Source organism: Corvus cornix, chromosome 4 (genome assembly GCF_000738735.6).
Source record: "Corvus cornix cornix isolate S_Up_H32 chromosome 4, ASM73873v5, whole genome shotgun sequence".
NCBI lineage: Eukaryota > Metazoa > Chordata > Aves > Passeriformes > Corvidae > Corvus > Corvus cornix.
This window is the reverse complement of record NC_046334.1, coordinates 45173875-45192781: the sequence shown is the minus strand read 5'-3', so window position 1 is coordinate 45192781 and position 18907 is coordinate 45173875. Positions and strand designations below refer to the sequence as shown.

The following is an 18907-nucleotide window of genomic DNA, read 5'->3' as shown; positions in this document are numbered from 1 at the left end:
CTTTATCCTCCCAAAATATAATAGAACTGGTTCTGCTCCTCAAGGAAGCTGCCCAGTGTGCAAGAACTTGTCGTGATAATTTTGCAATAGGTTTTTCTGCTTTTATTTCCTTTGGATAAAGATGGATGGCATATTTATGTTAAAATCAGAGCAGTATTTATATTCAGCCTCTAAATGCCTGTATGTTTTTGAACATTTTGTGCTTAATACAGAATAAGAGCTTTAGGAAAATGAGTATAATATGTTTTAAGGCAGAGCTAATTCTTGTGAAGTAGTTTGATTGCAATAGTATAGCTTGATTCTAATTAAATCTGTTTCTTTCTTTTAGTCACCAAGTTATAATTGGAATTGAAATTACTTTTTCCTAATTAGATTGACCAATTTTAAACAAGATTTCCATGCTCACCAGAAGTATTTTGGAGCAGTTTATATCTTAAAATGGGGTCCAAACTGTGAAACTTGATGGTTCTTGAGTTTTTTCAACGTGTTCTGAATTTCTTTGGACAAGCCAATATGTTCACAAGGCCAGGAACCATGTTTGCAAAATTAGGATTAGTTTCTGTTTTGGTAGTTATTTCTGTGAACTTGCTGATGAGAATTGATTCAGGTTTAGTAATTCTGTAGACTACATTGTTTTAATTTCTTCTGTGCTGAATACTGAGAGGAGAGAATATCAATGAAGAGTACTATAGGAGAAATTATCTGAGGGCAAAAGGTGATTTATGCTTCCTCTACTACTTTTAGAACTGGGTCAATTAAAGGATTCCCTGTGGTTATATTTTTTTCATTGCTGCTCCCACATTATAGTTTCAAAGCTCAAATTTGCATCTTAAGGGTACTTAGGAATTCAGGTTTGTAGGATTAGGACAGGAAAAATTGACACAAATCCTGATTTGACTTTGCTAATGTGATATATGTGTTTATGATGTCCTGCCTTAGGCATCTGACAGTGGCTAAATAATCTTAGAAAAGTCAGGAAAAGACACTCACATGCTTAATTTTGATATGATTTAGTGCTTTCTTGAGCTGAAAACTCACTATAACCCTGGACTTTAGCAGCTGACTAGGATGGAGAGAAGTAAAGTTCTTCAGGAAATTCTAAACAGAAAAGAAACCCAAGTATTTATGAGAGCTAATTAGGAAATGTCACGTTAAATGCTGTTATGGCAGTGGTCTGACTATCTGGTCTGTATTCAAAGACTTAAAACTCCCTGTGACCTTCTTCCACTCCATCCTAATGAATCTCTCAGCTGAAATACAGCTCAGAGACTTAGGCAGCTTTTAAAAAGCTTCTTGGAGATCTGTAATGTTGTGAACTGAGAGCAGACAGAGGTGTCTTCAAGACAAGGTCCTTCTTCAGCTCCATCATCTTTATCATTAGGTCAGAAGGGCAGCCAAACTCTCCTGTCATTATTGGATAATTTATCCCACCGCAGGATCCTACTGAGGTGACTAATTTTTGTTGATAAAACTCAGGCTAAAACAATATCATATAGTGCTAGTTTGTGTCTTACTTAGTTTCTGTATTGCATATATTGTTGTCTAATAGCGAGATTTCTTCCCAAAAGCAAAGAATGGTTCTGCGGATGAAGCAAGAGTATAAAAGATCTATAACTCATAGGCAAATTTCCCTAGAAAAGCTTTTCAAGGACTTCTAAACTGTTATTTTAATCTGACTATATTGTACAGAAGGACAAATGCTGTAATTATTAATGGCTGCAGTATTTCCAGATCTAGATGATACATTGTGACATTATAATGCTCCTACGTAACATAGGTAGTAAAAGTATATTTTATTGAGCCTACTAGTGTAGTTGTCTAGTCTTCGGTGAAATTTAGAGTATGAAAAACATGGTAATGTAATCTGAAAAAAATAATCTCTTGTAAATCCTTGTGCTTCTGCAGCATTCAGATAGCTAATACAGTGCTTATACTACAATACTGTTTAATACTATTAAGCTATCTAATATAGTCTTCATGTATGGTACTATTTGTCTATTGTGTTAAATAGGAATACTATTTATAATTTAAAATATCTGTTAAATAAATATATAATGTTATTAGTTTCCATTAGTGATCAGAGGAAGGAATGCAGACAGTAAGAAGAAAAACATGTCCTGTACAATGTGACTTTCTTATTACAGAATTCTGTGATTCCTTGGAGGTTTGATTACTGGTACTTTTTATGAAGCACAGCTATAATTTTCACATATTAAGTAAAAGTAATATATCACATATTAAGTATTTAGACCTCTAAAGTAATGTAATGACTATTGTATCCTTAAAATGTTTCTACTGCATGGCTCCAAAACAGCCTAAAATGTAAGACACTTTCGTGCATGATTTAAAGATGAGGGAGAATTTACCTTGTGTTTGATTTCAAAATCTTAATGGTTATATAAATGTGTTGTGCTATATTTCTTGTTCCAGTAACATTTGAAAAAAACAAAAAACAAACCCAAACCAAAAACACCCACAAAAAACATGGCTGCAGCTGAAAGCGAAGCTAACCAAATTGTTCAGTCTGAGCTACTGGGTACTGATGATTCAGGTACTGTTAAAATAAACTGGGTTTTTACTTGTAAAATAAAGAGACAGAACACATTTTTAGTTTATTTACAGAGGAAACATCTTCCTTCCTCATAAATTACTGCAAGGGATCTGCTTATGTATGAATCTGCTTACATCTGAAAAATGTAGATCTGACCAGACTGGTCTTGCAGTTCCTTCTCACTGCAAGTGGGTCAGCCAGTGTCTTATACAATCTGGAGCATATCTGAACACTTGGGATAGCAAGACCCAAGTGTTTTTGTAGGAATTGTAAGTTATGGGCATTTACAGCAGGGATTGATTTAGTGTTTTCTTCCTTACTTCCCTTTCTTCTTTTCTTTCCCATTATTTCAAGCTGTAGCAACGATCAGCTTCATTCTGGTATTTGAACGAGAGAGTCCTAGAAACTGTCTCCAAGAAGCAATATGGTATTCAGTTTATCTTGTCTTCCTCTTTTAAGTGTAGAACTGTTAATTTCATTGTATTCCTGAGTACCTTGTTAGGGTGAATGTATCTGCACTTCATGTATGTGTCCAGTTGTTTAATATGCTCTGTTTAGAAACTTTTCCTGATACTGAATCTAAACTTTGTCTGGACACATTTTGTCATAGAAAACACTCAGAGACTCCTAGACAACCCTACTCATTTCATTCTTCTGCAGCCTCACTTCAAAAATTAGCGTTCAATACTGAAAGACAAAACTACCTTTAAGGATTTAATATGCAATGTTTTCTATTCCCAAACCCTACTCATTTGATTCTTCTGTAGCCTCACTTCAAGAATTGAAGTTTAGTACTGAAAGATAAAACTATCTTTAAGGATTTAATATGTAATCTTTTCTATTCCCAAACTTACTGGAATTCCTCTGCTAAGGTATAAAAAAGAAAGCTGCAATAAGGAGATCCCCAGTGATAGAAAGATAGGAAGGAATTATGGAAAACTAGATCATGAACAAAACAACTCTTTTGGATTTCAGTTCAGGAAATTGCATGAATCCTTCAGTTGGTGTCTTAGTTTCAGACATTATTAGTGAAAATAATACCAACTATATATTTTACTTCTGCTGGAATGATTAAATAGGCTGCCCTCATGGATACTTGGACTTTTCCATTGGAACTGGCCCAGCAACTTAAGAGTTAACAGGCCTGATAATACAATTTTGAAAGAACTTTCACATGAAAATGACAGGTAACCCTCATCCTCAATAGCTTAATTACTTATAATTCATATTAAGTGCATAAGGGAAATTTATATAGCCTTTGTGATGTCTATATGAAGTTGTAAAGGGAAAAGCCTACAGTTCAGTCTGCTGAGGGACTGTAAGAATATGTATGACTGAAGAGATACTGAACTTTCTTACAGAAACCGTAATTCTAAAAAGCATGAAACATTTCCTAAGAAGACTGAAATGCCTCTTAATCTGTAAAGAAATCTGACCTGTGTTGAGAACTAGTTACAGAAGCAGAAGTTAACAGCACTTTCTTTGGCTTTGAAGATTTGTAATCTGTATCAACTAACTAAAAGCTAGATGAACATGATCATCCCAGGTCATTCTACCAAAGATGTTTATCACATGAGTGCAACAGAAAAGACCTGGGCTACTCGCCTTCCTTAGGAGTGCTTGACTGTGTTGGAGTCAGCAGTCTGTATAAACAGTAGAAATTTGATAAAGACTTTTTGTTTCTACTAAAATAGATAGTTGAGTTAATTATGAAATAGGGCTGGTGATTTTTAGATGCTTCCACTAAATGCCAGTTTCTCCTTATGTTTTTAGGAAGCTTGGAAGAACTATGCCAATTTCTCCTTATGTTTTAAGAAGCTTGGAAGAACTAAGCAATGGTAGCTCGTAGAAGTTAAAATACTGCAGAAAGTTGTCCTCATAAAAGTCATCATGCATCTTAAACTGCCAGTTTTCTGCTGATTTCATGACCGTGACTTCAGAAATCCCAAAACCCACTAGGCAGTGATTTTAATCTTTATTTAGGATTCACATGCAGCTAATACTGTTTAAATTCCTGATGCCTCCTTATTTTCCTCCCCCCTCTCTTCCTTCTGTCAGGCCTTCATCCATTTGCCTTAAAGGCCCAGGATGAGTCAGTGATTCCAATCTGTATTTGCTCAGATACCAACTCCCTTTTAGGGATATCACTATCATGCTTCATCTCAGTAGGGTAGTCATGCTTTTTGAACAATTTTGACGTCTAGAACTTTCTTTTATTAGATATAGACTGCTGCACTCCTCTCTATATTAAAAAAACCCCATAGTCTCTGGGTTTGCTTTTTAAAAAATTCCAAAACACGAACAACCCAGCTCTTGGCTGCACAAATATCACCAATCCGATGAATAGTCAAACTGCTTTAATCTCGAGTGGATCCCTCACTTTCTTGGTTGTTCGTTCATCTTTGGTCACTTGAACATGGGTCTCCATGCCTTCCTGCCTTCCACTGGTCCTCACCTCCTCTGCACAGCCAGGAAACCCTTAACACCACCACTGCCAGACCTTGTGGCTCTGAATTTTACCTTGTGTGACTTGACAGTTCGGAGGGAAGCTAATAGTATGTCTCTCCCTTGCTAAATAAAGAACAAACTGCGGATATCTGGAATAAGAAAGGGTGAAAAGCCAAAACACCTGATGAAAAGGAGATCTGTCGTGCTGCCACCACAGCAACACCTGAGTGCTTGAGAAGGCACAAGATGCTTCTGAAGCACCCTAAATGCCACGATTGCTTGATGCTCTGGAGCTGCAACCACACGTGCCCAGATTAGGAGTGTCTCACTTGGAGGAGGCGGGGAGGGAGGGAACACTTTTCATCCTTCTTAATTCTCTTTTCATCTGTCAAGCCAGGAGAAACCTGGAAGGGGAATGCATGATGGTATTGTTTTGTGTTAATTATTTTGTAATTAGCCAAAGCACTGAAAATGCTTCTGTCTCTTTAAAATGGTGTGGTATTTTGTGCTGTGACTACTACCAAATGTGAAGTTATTTGAGTGAATGGAATAACTTCATGTGTGTTGAGGTGTGAGGTGACCTCATTATTCCTAAATCTGTTCCTCAATGTTTTGTAGCACTCCTTATTCAGCTCTGGTCTTTCAGCTGCTCAAGTGTTTTTATTTCTGCTCTGGTTGTGTAACAGATTTTTTTTGAAATGTCAGAATCATGGCAACATGAGTCAGTTAGTTGAACCAACCTGGCGGAAATTTAGCTGCTCATGGATAAGACAATAATAGAGCAATATTAAACAGCGTTTGTGGCTTAGTAAGATAAGAAGCAATACTTACTTGGTTTTACTTTGATGGAAGGATGTTGATTAATGCAAGACATGCTTCATTCTAACTGAGACTTCTGGTAAAGACATTTAAAAAATTATCATTTTGCCTTTGCTTGCACAAAGTCAGCACTCCAAAGAAGAGTTGTGTTGAAAACCCTGGCAAATGGTATTCCCTGTCTGCCTTCAGAAGAGCGTGTCATGGGGAGCGCTAGTATGCACTCTGCAATCTGTGCTTGCTCCAGGGCAGAGATGCACGTCTCCAGGGAGATGCTGCTCCCTTCAACCCTTTATGTTTTCACTTTTGCTGAGACCTGTGCTGTTGGGACTGTTCATCTGGAAGTGGGGCACCTGTCCACTTTCAAGGAAACAAAAAAAGTATTTCTCAAAGCTCACTCAGTGGGCTTCAGGCAGCCTTGCTGGTCATACTTAGTAGAGCTTGTTTGAAGAAGCAGATTAGATGACTACATTGCAAATGCCATATATTGACAGGTTTTTTTATGCCAACTTGAAAGTTTTGCCATTTGGACCTCCAGCATTTAAGGGACACATGAGAAACAAGATTCCAACTACGTTGTTTGAGAACTCTCTGTCACCTCCTGAGTAGTTCCTGTGGGACATGTTTCTCTAAATAATGCATTCCATCTTTTGTATCATTAACCACGCATCAGAAACTTCCTGGCTCCAGTGGTTTCTGCCTGGTTTCATTCTCTGCCACTCTCTCTTGGTTTCTTTTACTAGCTTCAATATTCTCTGCTGGCTGCATGTTGCTTTGGAGCACTTGAGTGAGTTGATGATCTGTGGGGTTTTTAACAAGCAGGTAGGTTTTCTGACCAAGTGTGCTTCCTGAGTTAAAGGTTAAGTGCCTATGCTGAATCTATGCTTGCATTAATAACCTCCTTATCCACAATTATATATAACAAGCTTTTAGAAGTCCCACTGCCTCCATTTCCTGTTGCATCAAATATAAGTCAAGATGAAATTTGTAGTAAACTAAGCTGGCAAGAGGAGGCAAAAATTTCAGTTTGGCATCGTGCATGGCATTGCTACCAATTCAGCAATGTAAATTATTTAATTGCAGTCTGCATAAGATGATGTAAAAGCAAAACACACTATGTACCTAAATTTTTTAGGGGATTTACATGAACTGGAGTTGTTAGGGGAAAAATGAAGACCTTTTAAATGTCTATTGCATTACACTTTTAAGCTATTAAAACCTATTTTCATGTAAGAAATTGAAGGAAAACACTTTTTCTCTTTAAACTTTGCATTAAGTTTTTGTCACTTCACCTTTTGATCCTCTCTCATTTAATGTTTTGATGTGTAACAAAAGCTTGTGTTTCAATTTTCATCTCTGCTTAAACAGAGAAAGGCTGTGACACTGGTAGCAGGCAGTTTGGGTGTGACTGAGATAAAGCTGGTACTAGGAAGTTATAGGGAGAGTGGTTTCTGCCTCTTCTGTACCAGATTGTCCACCACTTATCTTCATGCCTGTTGTCTGAGTGATGCTGCTCCTCTGCTGCTGTTACAGAAAGTCCTTTGATAATCTGGTGTGATGATTAAACGCTACTAATTGTCCTCAGCCAGGAGGCTGTTTTGCCCATGCACCTCCAACTTCGACGCTAGATTAAGTAGTTCCTCTAAGAGAGGTACCTCTCAACACCTATGCTTTTCAGTATTGTAATATTCATCTGTTGGTCTCCAAGGTAAACCTTAGTCATTGGATTTGAAGTGCAAAGGACCTGAATAGCTACAGAATGTGCTCAGGGTGGTGACCACACCTGAGTCCAGAGAGTGTTTGCTCAGGTACCTGTGTAGCCTTTCTGATGGTCCCGAGCCCTGTTGTAAGTTCTCATGGTCTTAATTAATCCTGGCTTGCTGACTATTTGTAGGGATGCTAGATCCAGTGTTGTGCTGTGGGAAGAAGTCTTGAGGGGGGCTGGGTGAAGTGATTTATTTGCTGCAGAGAATATTGGCCTGTCTGCTGTTGGATTGAAGAAAGTAGCCCTTATAGATGGGTCAAAAAGCCATGCATTTTGTCAGACCAAAGCTATTTAATCTTTCGATTTTTCTTTTTTTTTTTTAAGCTCTTTTAATTAATAAATTGGGTGAAAGTCATTCTCTTCGTTCCCGAGAATGTTTCATTAGTGAAATAAAATGTGTACCTAAAGAAAGAAGTTGCTAAAGTCATTATTACACATAAATCTTGATATAGCTACCAGAACAAATCTGTATTGGATACCTCAGAGGAGAAAGCAACGGAGGGATATTACTCTCAAGCTCTTTATTTTATCTTCTCTCATTTCCAGTTTGATCCCATTTGTCTGTATTTATGGGAATTATTCTGTATGTCTGTATTTCCAGTGCTTAGAAAAAAAGGGACTGATAAGAAGCCTGGGATTCTTCAATGTTTCTCCACATACACTGTTTTTAATTGACACAGAGGGAGATTTGGGAAATTGGATACTATTAAATGCACTATGTGCAATAGATTAATTAAAATTCTTCACTGCTAAAGGCTTTATCTTACTTCAAGAGTCTCTGCAATTTGTATGAAAATGCCAAGGACCTCTGTTGAAATTAGAAGATAACCATAACCTTTGGTTTCACATTGAGAAAGCACAATCTTTGTCTAGATCTTAAATTTTGTGAGAAACACCTTTGGTTTTTTTGGTGTAAACACCTTTGGAATGTGAAGGCCTAAGCTTAGCAACGTGTTGCTGGTCTTTGGGTAAAACTTGTAAGACATGATTTTGAACAAACACCAGGGAAGAATTGAAAGGCATCACTAAAACATCAATTTCCTGTAGAGGATTTTACTGCATGATAAGCTACCTGGTTCCCAGGAGATTTGAAAATTAGATCTCCCATTTCTCTGCTGAACTACAGACCTGGGAGCCTAGCTTTACTGGGTATATTTTCCCTTAAATCCTGGTTGCTAAGATCTCTTTGTGGAAGACTGGCACGTCTGCAATAGGAGCTACTGCGGCCATGGGAAATTTTATCCAGAGCACAGAGAAGTACTGTAGTAGGATTTGGCTCAGCCAGTGTTGACTGAGAACTGCATAATGAAGCCCTTTTATATTCAAATATTTAATATATTTATATTCAAAACTTTATTGCTTTCTAAGAGGAATTTGCATCATTGTTGCTTCTTTCATGATGAATAATGTAGACTGCTTAATGCTTGTCTCCCTTTCATGGTACTATAGGATGCTTCAGGAAATACTAGTGTCTAGCATAAATTTTCTTGGAAAATGCAGCCTCCATGTGTCATGGTAGTTATTGCCATTAAACTGTTCTTGTAAAGATAAAACCATGGACAATATGATATCAGGATTTTTCTTACTTTTTAAAAAACCACTGCTGTTATTCATAGCACCTATAAAGGGTTGCCTAGTATTCCCGGTATCCCTTATTGTCGTTGTGGGAAAGGTAAGGCTATTTTTGGCTTTGTGGTTGGGGAAGACTGAGAAAAAAGCAGTTGTATAAACTAATGTAACAAATGAAAGATCAGCTGGGAGGTCTTACCTATCAATCTGAAATCACCTTGGCTGTTGCTAGTTAAAACCTCCCTTAGCATTTTCCACAGGGAAAGTGCTAAATAAGAACAAAGTGCTGAAATACATTCCCAGATTAATTTGTAAAGCTGTTCCTACAAGCTTCCTATCACGTTACAGTATGCCCTTCAGAGTTCTCTTTAAAATCACAACAAAAAAAGCCAAAAAAGTTCTTCTCTTTGGTGATTTCATGGCTTCTGTTTCTTCCTCAGAGAAGATCAAGTCTGAAGTTTCTCTGACTTCGTCTGAAATTGTAGGCATGATCAATTTGTTTAAGAAACCTTGTAAGTACTTGACTGATGGAGCACATGATGTCCTGTCATTCAAAAGCTCACTGTTAAGTTTTTGTGGCTTAGTCTGGAACACTTTCAGCGGGGAGCTGGCTGAGGGGGGAATGTGCTGTGCTTCTTGTTTTTAAGTAGGAGCTGCTGCTAATGTATGTGCTGCTTTTGTCCATTTTTATGGCAGTTAGAACAAACAGCGTATGTGTGAAGCACAGTCAAATTCAAACCAAAGAGGTTATTCTGGTTAATGGTTTTGCAGGTAATTCCCTGAGGCATCACTTCGGGGTTTCTGCTCCACTGTGGGAAACTGTACTCCTCCATTTGTGTTATATCAGATGCTGTGCTTTACCATACCTTTTGAAATGCTCCTTTTAACTGATGAAAGTTTAGAATTTATGATTTAAATTTTGAAGTAAATAGAAAAATACATGCTTTTTTTAGGGTCATCAGGATTATTTTTCAAAGTTGTCAAAAAGTTTGTTATTTTAAATCTTACTACTGTAGTTTTAATTTTGATAGGTTTTCCTATGTCAATTCTCAAATATCTTTCAGTTGCACTGATACTAACTTAACATAATTTCATTTTTATTTCTTGCATTGGATCTACAGGGATTCTTTGACAAATTCAGAATTTATTTCGGTTAAATGTGAATGGACTGAAGCAGTGTTAAGTTTGTACTTATGTGTAAATAGCAAGCATGCTGTCAAGCAATGGTGTTGGATTCATGTGGTGGTGTCCTGTTCACCTCTTTGTTGGGCGGGGGGAGAGCTGGGGAGGGGGAGTTTGGGGACGAGGGCCATCCAAAGTGTTTATAACAAACAAGACTTGCTTTCACCGCAAGATGATGGTTAACATTGTAATGTGACTAAAGCTTTAGTCTGTTTTCAGATTTCCCCATTACATGTCTATTCCAGTTCAGAAGCAAATGGTGTCTCTGTTTCCACTGGATTGCATGATGTTCTGCATGAGCTTGCGGTACTGAGAAGATACTATGCGGGGAAAAAATCTCACTTGATTCCCCAAGTGCCCTACAGAGCAAGGCACGAAGCCCCCCTGTCACTGACAGTCAGGTCAAATGCTCTCCCAGGGAAAGAAAGGAGAAAGAAAGAAATGGAAAAAAAGCCTTTACTTCTCAACAAGTTATTTAATCAGCTCTAATTATGGATTTAAAAGATGGAATTAGTAAGAAGACTTACTTTGCATGTACTATTGAGGAATTCATGTAGGAAGAAGAGACACAAGTGTTTGAAATACCTGGCTAGCTTTCTGTTGTCATCTGTTAATATTTCACATGGCTCTTTCATTTGTATTTTGTTGAGAAAAAGAGAGTAGGCTTGACACAAAGAAGCTCTTAACTTCCTTTGTAAAGGAGTGGGAGTACAGCATGTCCATTCAGTGCAAAGAAAAGAACTTAATTTTGTGAAGTTTTCAGACTTTTTTAGTTTTCTTTTTGTAGGCAGCTTCACCAGTGGACTGTGGGAAGGAAGCTCTGTTTCTCATGAGGCTTTTACACTTGTGTTAGTTATTATTAATTAAGCCGTAACTGAGCTGCAAATTCCAGGCCCAGACCTTCCCAAAATTTGGTGCCTGCTTTTGTTGGGAACCATTTGCTCTACAATTGCCAACATTTAAAATGGTGCATTGCTGTCTTGCCTTATACTGGGTTTGTGGTGGATCTCTGTATAGTACTGCCATGAAGGCTTCAAAAGCCCTGGCAGACAGTTGTAGGGGATGAGTCTGATTCAGTGTCACTGTGACATTTCTCTGAAAGTTGCTGTTCTGGGAAACCTTTGCCTATAACCACTGCCTTGTGTAATTGAAAAAGAGTTAGCTAAATTATGTATGGTTTCTCTGGGGGTACTTGTGTTTCATGGATGGGATTAAAAGCAGAAAGGTAACGAATAGCTACAGTTTTCCAGTCTTCCAGCTGAAGTGAGTGATGACAATTCTGCACACTTTGGTGGTCTTGTTCACAGAACTTGCTTCCATGCTAGGGCTTTATTTTGTCTTTGCTCTAAGTACCTTTTCTATCCTAGTATGTGCAATAGTTTCTGAACTCAATCCCCCTCAACAAACTTACCCTGGGTAAAGAGAAAATTCTGAAAATATTATGCAATTAAAATCTTGTTGATAATATCTTACTTGGGATGTTTTTTTGTTTCTGTTTCCCTAAGAAGGATACATTTTACAAAGAGGTAAGTATGACTTACCTTGCTTCTGCATAAGTATTAGCAGAAATCTAAAAGATGAGAATGTGCACACAGCTGATTTATATATCTACAAGCTCTCTACTTAGGATATTAATGCTTTCTATACATGGAACATGAAGTTTAATAGCTCATGGGTGGAGACAGATGCTAATTGTCTTGCCTGGTCATTTGTAGTGAAGGCATTCATTACTTTTGTCTTTTAAGATTTCTTTTAGAAGAGTTGGAATGCATGGCCTGCCTGCCTGTCCCCATGGGTCAGGACTGAATTGCAAATTACTCCTCTGCTGCTTGAGCAGACCGGCTGCTGTTGGAAATGTGACACTCAGCTACGTGGAATTCTTGTCTGTACCAACCTTGCCATGTCTGCATTCATTTTTCCTAAATTACTAAACAACTTACACTTAATGAGTTGCAACTAATTAGTGCCTCTTGCTTTGCTATACCTATAAAATTATACTCCCCGTAAAATGCTTCATCAACTAATTAGACATCTCAACCCAGTTGACTTTTGTACTCTTGTTTACTGGTTTCTTACTAGATAGTGAGGTTAAAATCTTGTTGTCTTACTCCAAAGATGCAATCTCTTCATGTTCTTCTCCCATGACAGACTACATTTAATTCTTATTCTGGAATGCTGTTTCCCTAAATGCGGTGTCCTCTTTAGCCTGTAGAGCAGAGTGCCTGTCCCATTTCACAACACAGCATAAAGCAGGGATGACCAGCTGCTCTGGGGCTACACTTGTCCCAGCTGATGACTCGGGTGCTGGAGGATAATAAGAGGCTGACACTGCAGAGGGTGCTTGGGGTATCCTGAAGAACAGGTACAAACAAACCTTACCAGTCTGATGGCATGGTCCAGGAGGGCAGGGCAGGGAGACACAGCTGTTCACAGTGAGGTCAGGTCCTCAACACTTACAGGCTATGGCACAGAGCCCACTCCAGCAGAGGAGACCAAAGTCCTGGTTTGGCAAGGCTGCCTTGGAGGCTGTGCCCTTGCCCATCAACACCTTGAGGGGCTTACATCTTGTTTTTCCCTGCTGTGGATCTTGGAACAAAACCTATTTTCATTAAAAGGAACAAAGCAAAGTAAGCCCCCTTCCTCCTTCAGTTTGGGCTGATTTGGGTAGAGGCCAAGTAATGCTGGTGGTATCTCTGCATGTATTCCCCAGGACAGAGGTCTTCAGAGCTGCTAGTTGGGATCCTGCTGTGCCATAAGCACTGTGTTTCCAACATGGCTGCAAAGGGTGATGTCTTTCAGAGTTTGTTTCCTGGGGGCTCTGAGGACTTTTCCAAGGGCAGTTTTGTGGCAGAGAGCTTAAGTAAAAATTTGCTGTTACAAGGAAGCAACACAGAATGCTAAACCTTCTGATCCTTCCTGGGACCTTGCAGATATTTTAACAGCCCTCCTTTCTTCTTTCTTTCTTGGTCCTGACTAATTTCAAATCCTTTGGTTAAGGGGCTTTTGGCCTCCTTTACAATGATGTGCAGTGCATGTGGTGTCCATGCAGCAGAGGACTGCCTTAAGTGCTGCCAGGCTGAAACACTGGCCAGCTGTCAAGGTGTGCAGCTGGCTCTCAGTTGCATGGATGTACACATCCCCAGGGCACCTTGAAGAGGAGCAGATACAGGTAGGTAGCCTGTTTAAGCTTCTATCCCTTCCACTTTGTTCTGAATGTTTTATTTGAAGAAAACTGGTGAAAACACTTCCCTCTGCTTTTAGAAGAACTCAGTAAAAATATTAGAGTGTTTGTAAAAGCCATTCAAGTAGCTGTTTACTACAAAGTAGTGGGGGCTGTAGCTGGGTGGGGGTGGGTCTCTTCTCCCGGGCAACCAGTGACAGAACAAGAGGACACAGTCTTAAGCTGCACCAGGGGAGGTTTAAGCTGGACCTTAGGAAGAAGTTCTTCACAGAAGGATTGATTGGGCACTGGAATGGGCTGCCCAGGGAGATGGTGGAATCACCATCCCTGTAGGTGTTAAGGAAAAGACTGAATGTGTCACTTAGTTCCACGGTCTAGTTGATAAGGTGGTGTTAGGTCATAGGCTGGACTTGATGATCTCAAAGCTCCTTTCCAACCTAAATGGTTCTTGCTGCTCTCTGATTTTCTCTTGTTTGATTAAGTGGCTGTCCAGATACTATCTGGATTGCCTTACCATTAGTGAAGCTTTAGGACACAATGTGGGTGATGCCCTTACAGGAATCTGTTTACCAAACCCAAGTACAGATATTTTAACAATTTTTGTCACATGTTTGACTGTGATTTCCAAAGTGGCACCTTACAAGTAAGTAGCAGCTGCCCTCCTGTTAATGAATATTGATATATATATAACACCAGGTATGCATTCTTCCAGAAGTTTTTTTTTCCAGATTCATCAGTGATCTGCAGTATGTAAGTACATGGTAAGTTTCATGTATATGTGAATGTCTGCACTCATTTTAATTCAGCATTTGTTGGAACATCAGTAAACCAGTGATTTCTCAGGTGATGCAGCAGATTAGTTGTCATTAGCTAATTTTCAGTTTACAGTCTGAAACACTTAAACTCAAACCTGTCTGTGCGAGTTCATCAGCCAGAGAGCAGATATGTGTAGTATTAACTGTGACTAAACCAGAACAAATTGCATTTGTTCAGAGTAATGTCTTCTGCAAACACATTATGCACAACCCATATCCTGTGATATGTGTCATCTTTCTACATCAGGTAGAGACATACCTGATAAATAAAGCCCAGCTAAAACCCAGAATATTTGGAGAGTGTCCTATTTTGTTCTGATGTGGTGTGGTTGTTCATTTTATGGTTTGTCTTCAAACAAGCTACAGTGTATGAGTAGGAAAAATAAAAGGAGGGAATGTGTTTTTTCTTGCAGTTGAGACATATCCTCTGGTGGAAAAATCCTGGGGGAGATGATATTCTGCATTGGCATTGCAATGTATTCCTGCCCCACAACTTGCATTTTTCTTTCTTACATATAATATGTAGGACTTAGTCTTAAAAATTCAAGAAGAGGGGTGAAGGGGTGGGAGAAGCCTGAGCTTAACTTGTACACTGTGTAAAGTTACCCTTGTGTCATTGACAGTGCTGTCATTTCATACATCTAAATTAAATGGTTCTTTCCTCTGACTGTCCTGGGTGGGTGTTACTGCACATATGGCTTTTGGGCTTTAGCTCTGCTCTTTAAAAGAATGATCAAGATTAGCACAGTCATTTAGTGCATCAGGATTTTTCTGAAAATGCAGTAGAAAACTTGGTACGAGGATGTGGGGATCTAACAGGGGGCCAGCACAGAGCACTGTGTTGACTGTTCTCTCCACCTAGGACTTTTAGATATAAGTGTTACTTTTCCTCTTCTCTACACCCACAGGACAAAGCAACAGCTATGGTTGTTTCCATACTCATATTTGACAAATCTTTCAGAAACGTTCATGTGAGCGAGGTTTCAAGAAGTAGAACTTGGATTTACTTTGAGATGCTTTGCATTATCTCAGTGTCAAAACATGTCACAGAGCATCTCTTGAGGATAGTTGGTCACATAATGGAAACTGATTATATTTATATACTTTTCTTTCATCTTGTTTATTATATTTGTACTGTTAGAATTCTTTCCAAAGTTGCATGTGCTACTGTAACCCTAGGTGATTCTTTACAGAGATGGAAAAACACTGATTCAGCTACTGAGTGCTTGTAGCCTAGTAAGTTAAGAACAGATACAAAGCAAGTAAAAAGGGTTAAAACTCAGTAAGTGTTCACCACTCTCCTCTGACCCCTTTCCCAAATCTGCTCTCTGATATTTTTTACAGTGAGTGCTCTTGGACGTTGAGTTTTACAAGCAGAGCAGGGGTATCGTGTGGAAGGGTGTTTATGCAGGGTGTTAAGAAGTGTGTGATGTCAGAGAAGCAGTTAAGGAAGGGAGATAAACACAGTTTGGTCAACATGGGCTTCCTCTGTCTCTCATTGTGATCTTCCCTTAACTGGACAGTCAGGGTACCCAGTCCTGTGCCAAGCTGCTTGCAGGGATCCAAAATTTGCTTCAGCAGCTAGGAAACAAGAATTCAGAGCTGCTGAAATGGACCCCAGCTTCCATCCATGCTAGACAGACAGACCCTGGCACTAGTCAGACCTGGGACAGGATTTCTGTTCCTTGGTCTTGCCATTGGACTAGAGCAGCTGGAGGGTACCTGATCTGCCAGAAGACACCCTGTGCAAGTGACATTTTCTGGAATGATGTTGCATCATGAGGCATAGCACTTGGCTGGTCCCTGGGGCTGTCACAGCTGCTGCAGCCCCTCAGAGTATGACAGACACAACCTCCACTCCCAGTCTCTTTCCAAGGCTTACAAACTGCATACTTGAATAGTTTTCACTCAAGGGCCCATCTTGATGTCATATCCTGCAATCTACAATGCACTAAATTCCCTTGGCTGTAGTTATATTCAACCATTCTCTCTAGCACATGGGATATTGTGATTTGCCTGGCCACCTGAGTCCCCTCCATTCTTTGTTCTGGCACATAGTAAATGGTAAATAAATTCCAACGTGGGTATGTGATGTTGGAGAGAAAGCACTGTCTCCTTTCTCAATGAAGTTTAATCATGTCCACTTTGTGTGGCTAAATTTGATGTATTTCACCAGTACACTGATGATAATGCTTTGTATTCTCAGCACAGTGAGAAGATGTGTGATTAGTGTGATCAGTCACATCCTGGCCTGGCAAATCCTCGCCTGGAACTGAAACAGCGTGAAAATAGGAAATAGTTTTTTTCTCTTTGCCCTCGCTACCTAAAGGCAAGATGCTTTGTTAGGAAATATCTGGTTGCCTTAGTACAGGAATAGAGAGATTTGTGCTTTTGTGCAAAGGCCATTTTGGATTTGAATTATTTTAGATTTTTTTAAATGTTTAGGTTTATAAATGCTTGAATATCATCTCTTTAGGGCTACTTCTCTTCTGCTCTTTAATTTTGCTTCTTCGTGACTAATTGACTTTATTCTGGCCTCATAAAATAGAACAGATAGAGGAAGATTTCATTTAACATCACAGTAGTAGATTGGATTTTTTTCTATTTTGATGTTACAGAATTTATAAAGAACCCTTTCTTGATATTTCTATTTGGAGTAGAAATCTTGGCTGACATTTGAAATAACACTGCTTCTACTTATTAGTGTTATATGTTAATATACTCAGTGTTAGCCAAATAACTGTGATGGCAAAATACATCTGAGTATTCTATGAAATGAATATTGTAAGTTTTGCAAATATCAGAAGAAAACTATTCAAGACTTTTTATCTCTTAGATATTTATAGGTAGGTCTAAACTGTAAAATTTCGTCAGATTTCTCTGAGTTTTCCAGTCAGTAAGTGCTTCAAGTGATGTCTCATTCCTTCAGTTTAATTCTGGAAAACAAAGGCAAACCAATCACCTCAGTTCTTCAGTTGCCTCCAAATGGTAAATATGAAACTGAAAATATATGAACATATGAATATATGTATTGTTTAGGGGAGTGTGTTCTGACTTCTTTTTTTTTGCTTAATAAATAACAATGGGGAAAGACCTTATTATTCTGTATATTTTGTTACATTGATGACAAGATGAGGAATTGAGTCAATTCTAAGCTCCTTTTCTAAAGCAGATCTAGTACTTGAGAAAATTGCCAGAACTTCAACATGAAGATTTACAGTCCTCTTCCTATCACAAAAATGTCTCACGCGCATCTTTTGTCTGTGCTTGGCCTGTGTGGGGAAGACAACCCAGGCTGAGGGCTCTGGTGTGGATGTGGGAAAGCAGCTACATGTTCCTGGTCCTGTTTTTGATCTGCTCTTTCCGTGGAAAAGTTGTTTGAGATTTGTCTTTTTGCCTCAGCCCGTTGCCTGCTCACTGTATGGGAACAGGCGATGGATAAGGAGCAACTAGGTTAGGTGTGTACAGTGCATGTATAATTAGTGATTCATAGTGGTGATCAGTTTTATCTCCATGGTCTGTTTAACTGTGCAAAATCTTGTGTCTGAAATTGCTGTGGTTAAGTGTTGGTTAAGTGCTGGCTCAGGTGGAGCTTTCCTTTTGATAGCATTCCAGGCAATACTAAGGCACCAATTTCTTCCTTCAGCCGATAGTGGTCTATATCAGCAGTTTTGGAAAAAAATTGGAAATGGCCATCTAACCCTGGTGCTCAAAAGGGTGATCCAGTGCAGACTGGAATAACAGCAGGAGAGGTGGAAGTGCAGCATGGTGCTGTTCTCTGTGCAGTGCCAAGTGTGGCTGTGATGCTGGAGATGCAAGAGGGACACGAGGAGTTGCAGGCTACATGTGAGTAGCTGACTATCCTCTCCTGCTAACATGCCCAGGAGGCAAATCTTGTCCCTGAACAACATGGAGAACATCTCAGTGTAGTGCCTGCTCTTCCTGAGGAGCATGATAATCTGTGCCTGTGCATGCAATGAAAGCTGCTCAGACAATGAAAATCCAGATGTTTGCTAAATAATCAATTTCCCACACTCAAGACAAATGCCCCAAATCTTATTCTGCCCACAACTGATGTCACTATCAGAGGATTTGTTTGTCAGAAGGAGCAAGTGAGCTTGTCAGGGTGCTTGGGAAAGGGAAGCGTGCAGCAGGAAGGCACGAGGGGAGTAGTGAGGAGGTAAAGGTGTCCTCATGCCACAGCTTTGCACAGCTCCAGGAGCAGTGGTGGCTCCATGTGGGAGCACAGCGTTTCCAGGCTTTGGAGAGGAACACAGAGCAGGTTCTCCAGCCCCTGTGCTGCTGACTAAAGTTCTTCCCTATAATATTTTGGGGATATGTCAGCATGAGGAATGAGTGCCATGATTCCTTCTGACTACCTTGCCCAACAGAAGAGGGAAGTTGAGGTTTGGCTTTCTCCAGAAGTAAAGAGACCCCAAACACTTAACAAAAAGGAATTCTTCCCAGCTCCCTGCTCCTCTTCACTGTTGTTTTTGCCATTCAAGCATTGACTTTGATCTTTGCTTTTTACCAAAGCCTGCTGGAGAATTTGTGATTGCTATGGTTTGTGCACCTCTTTT

At 39.3% G+C, this 18907-nt stretch overlaps 1 protein-coding gene across 4 annotated transcripts in view; it reads left to right on the top strand.

Annotated features, from left to right (window-relative positions):
• Window positions 1-18907, top strand: part of CRACD (capping protein inhibiting regulator of actin dynamics) — a 108725-nt gene that overhangs the window by 43013 nt on the left and 46805 nt on the right. For 2 of the 4 annotated variants that reach the window (XM_020584745.2, XM_020584741.2), the window contains exon 3: window positions 9590-9661. The exons of the other annotated variants lie outside the window; for them this stretch is intronic. In XM_020584745.2, the coding sequence (XP_020440334.2) occupies window positions 9637-9661 (25 nt within the window). In that variant the 5' untranslated portion in view covers window positions 9590-9636. The remainder of the gene's footprint in view (window positions 1-9589; window positions 9662-18907) is intronic. 4 annotated transcript variants of the gene reach the window in all.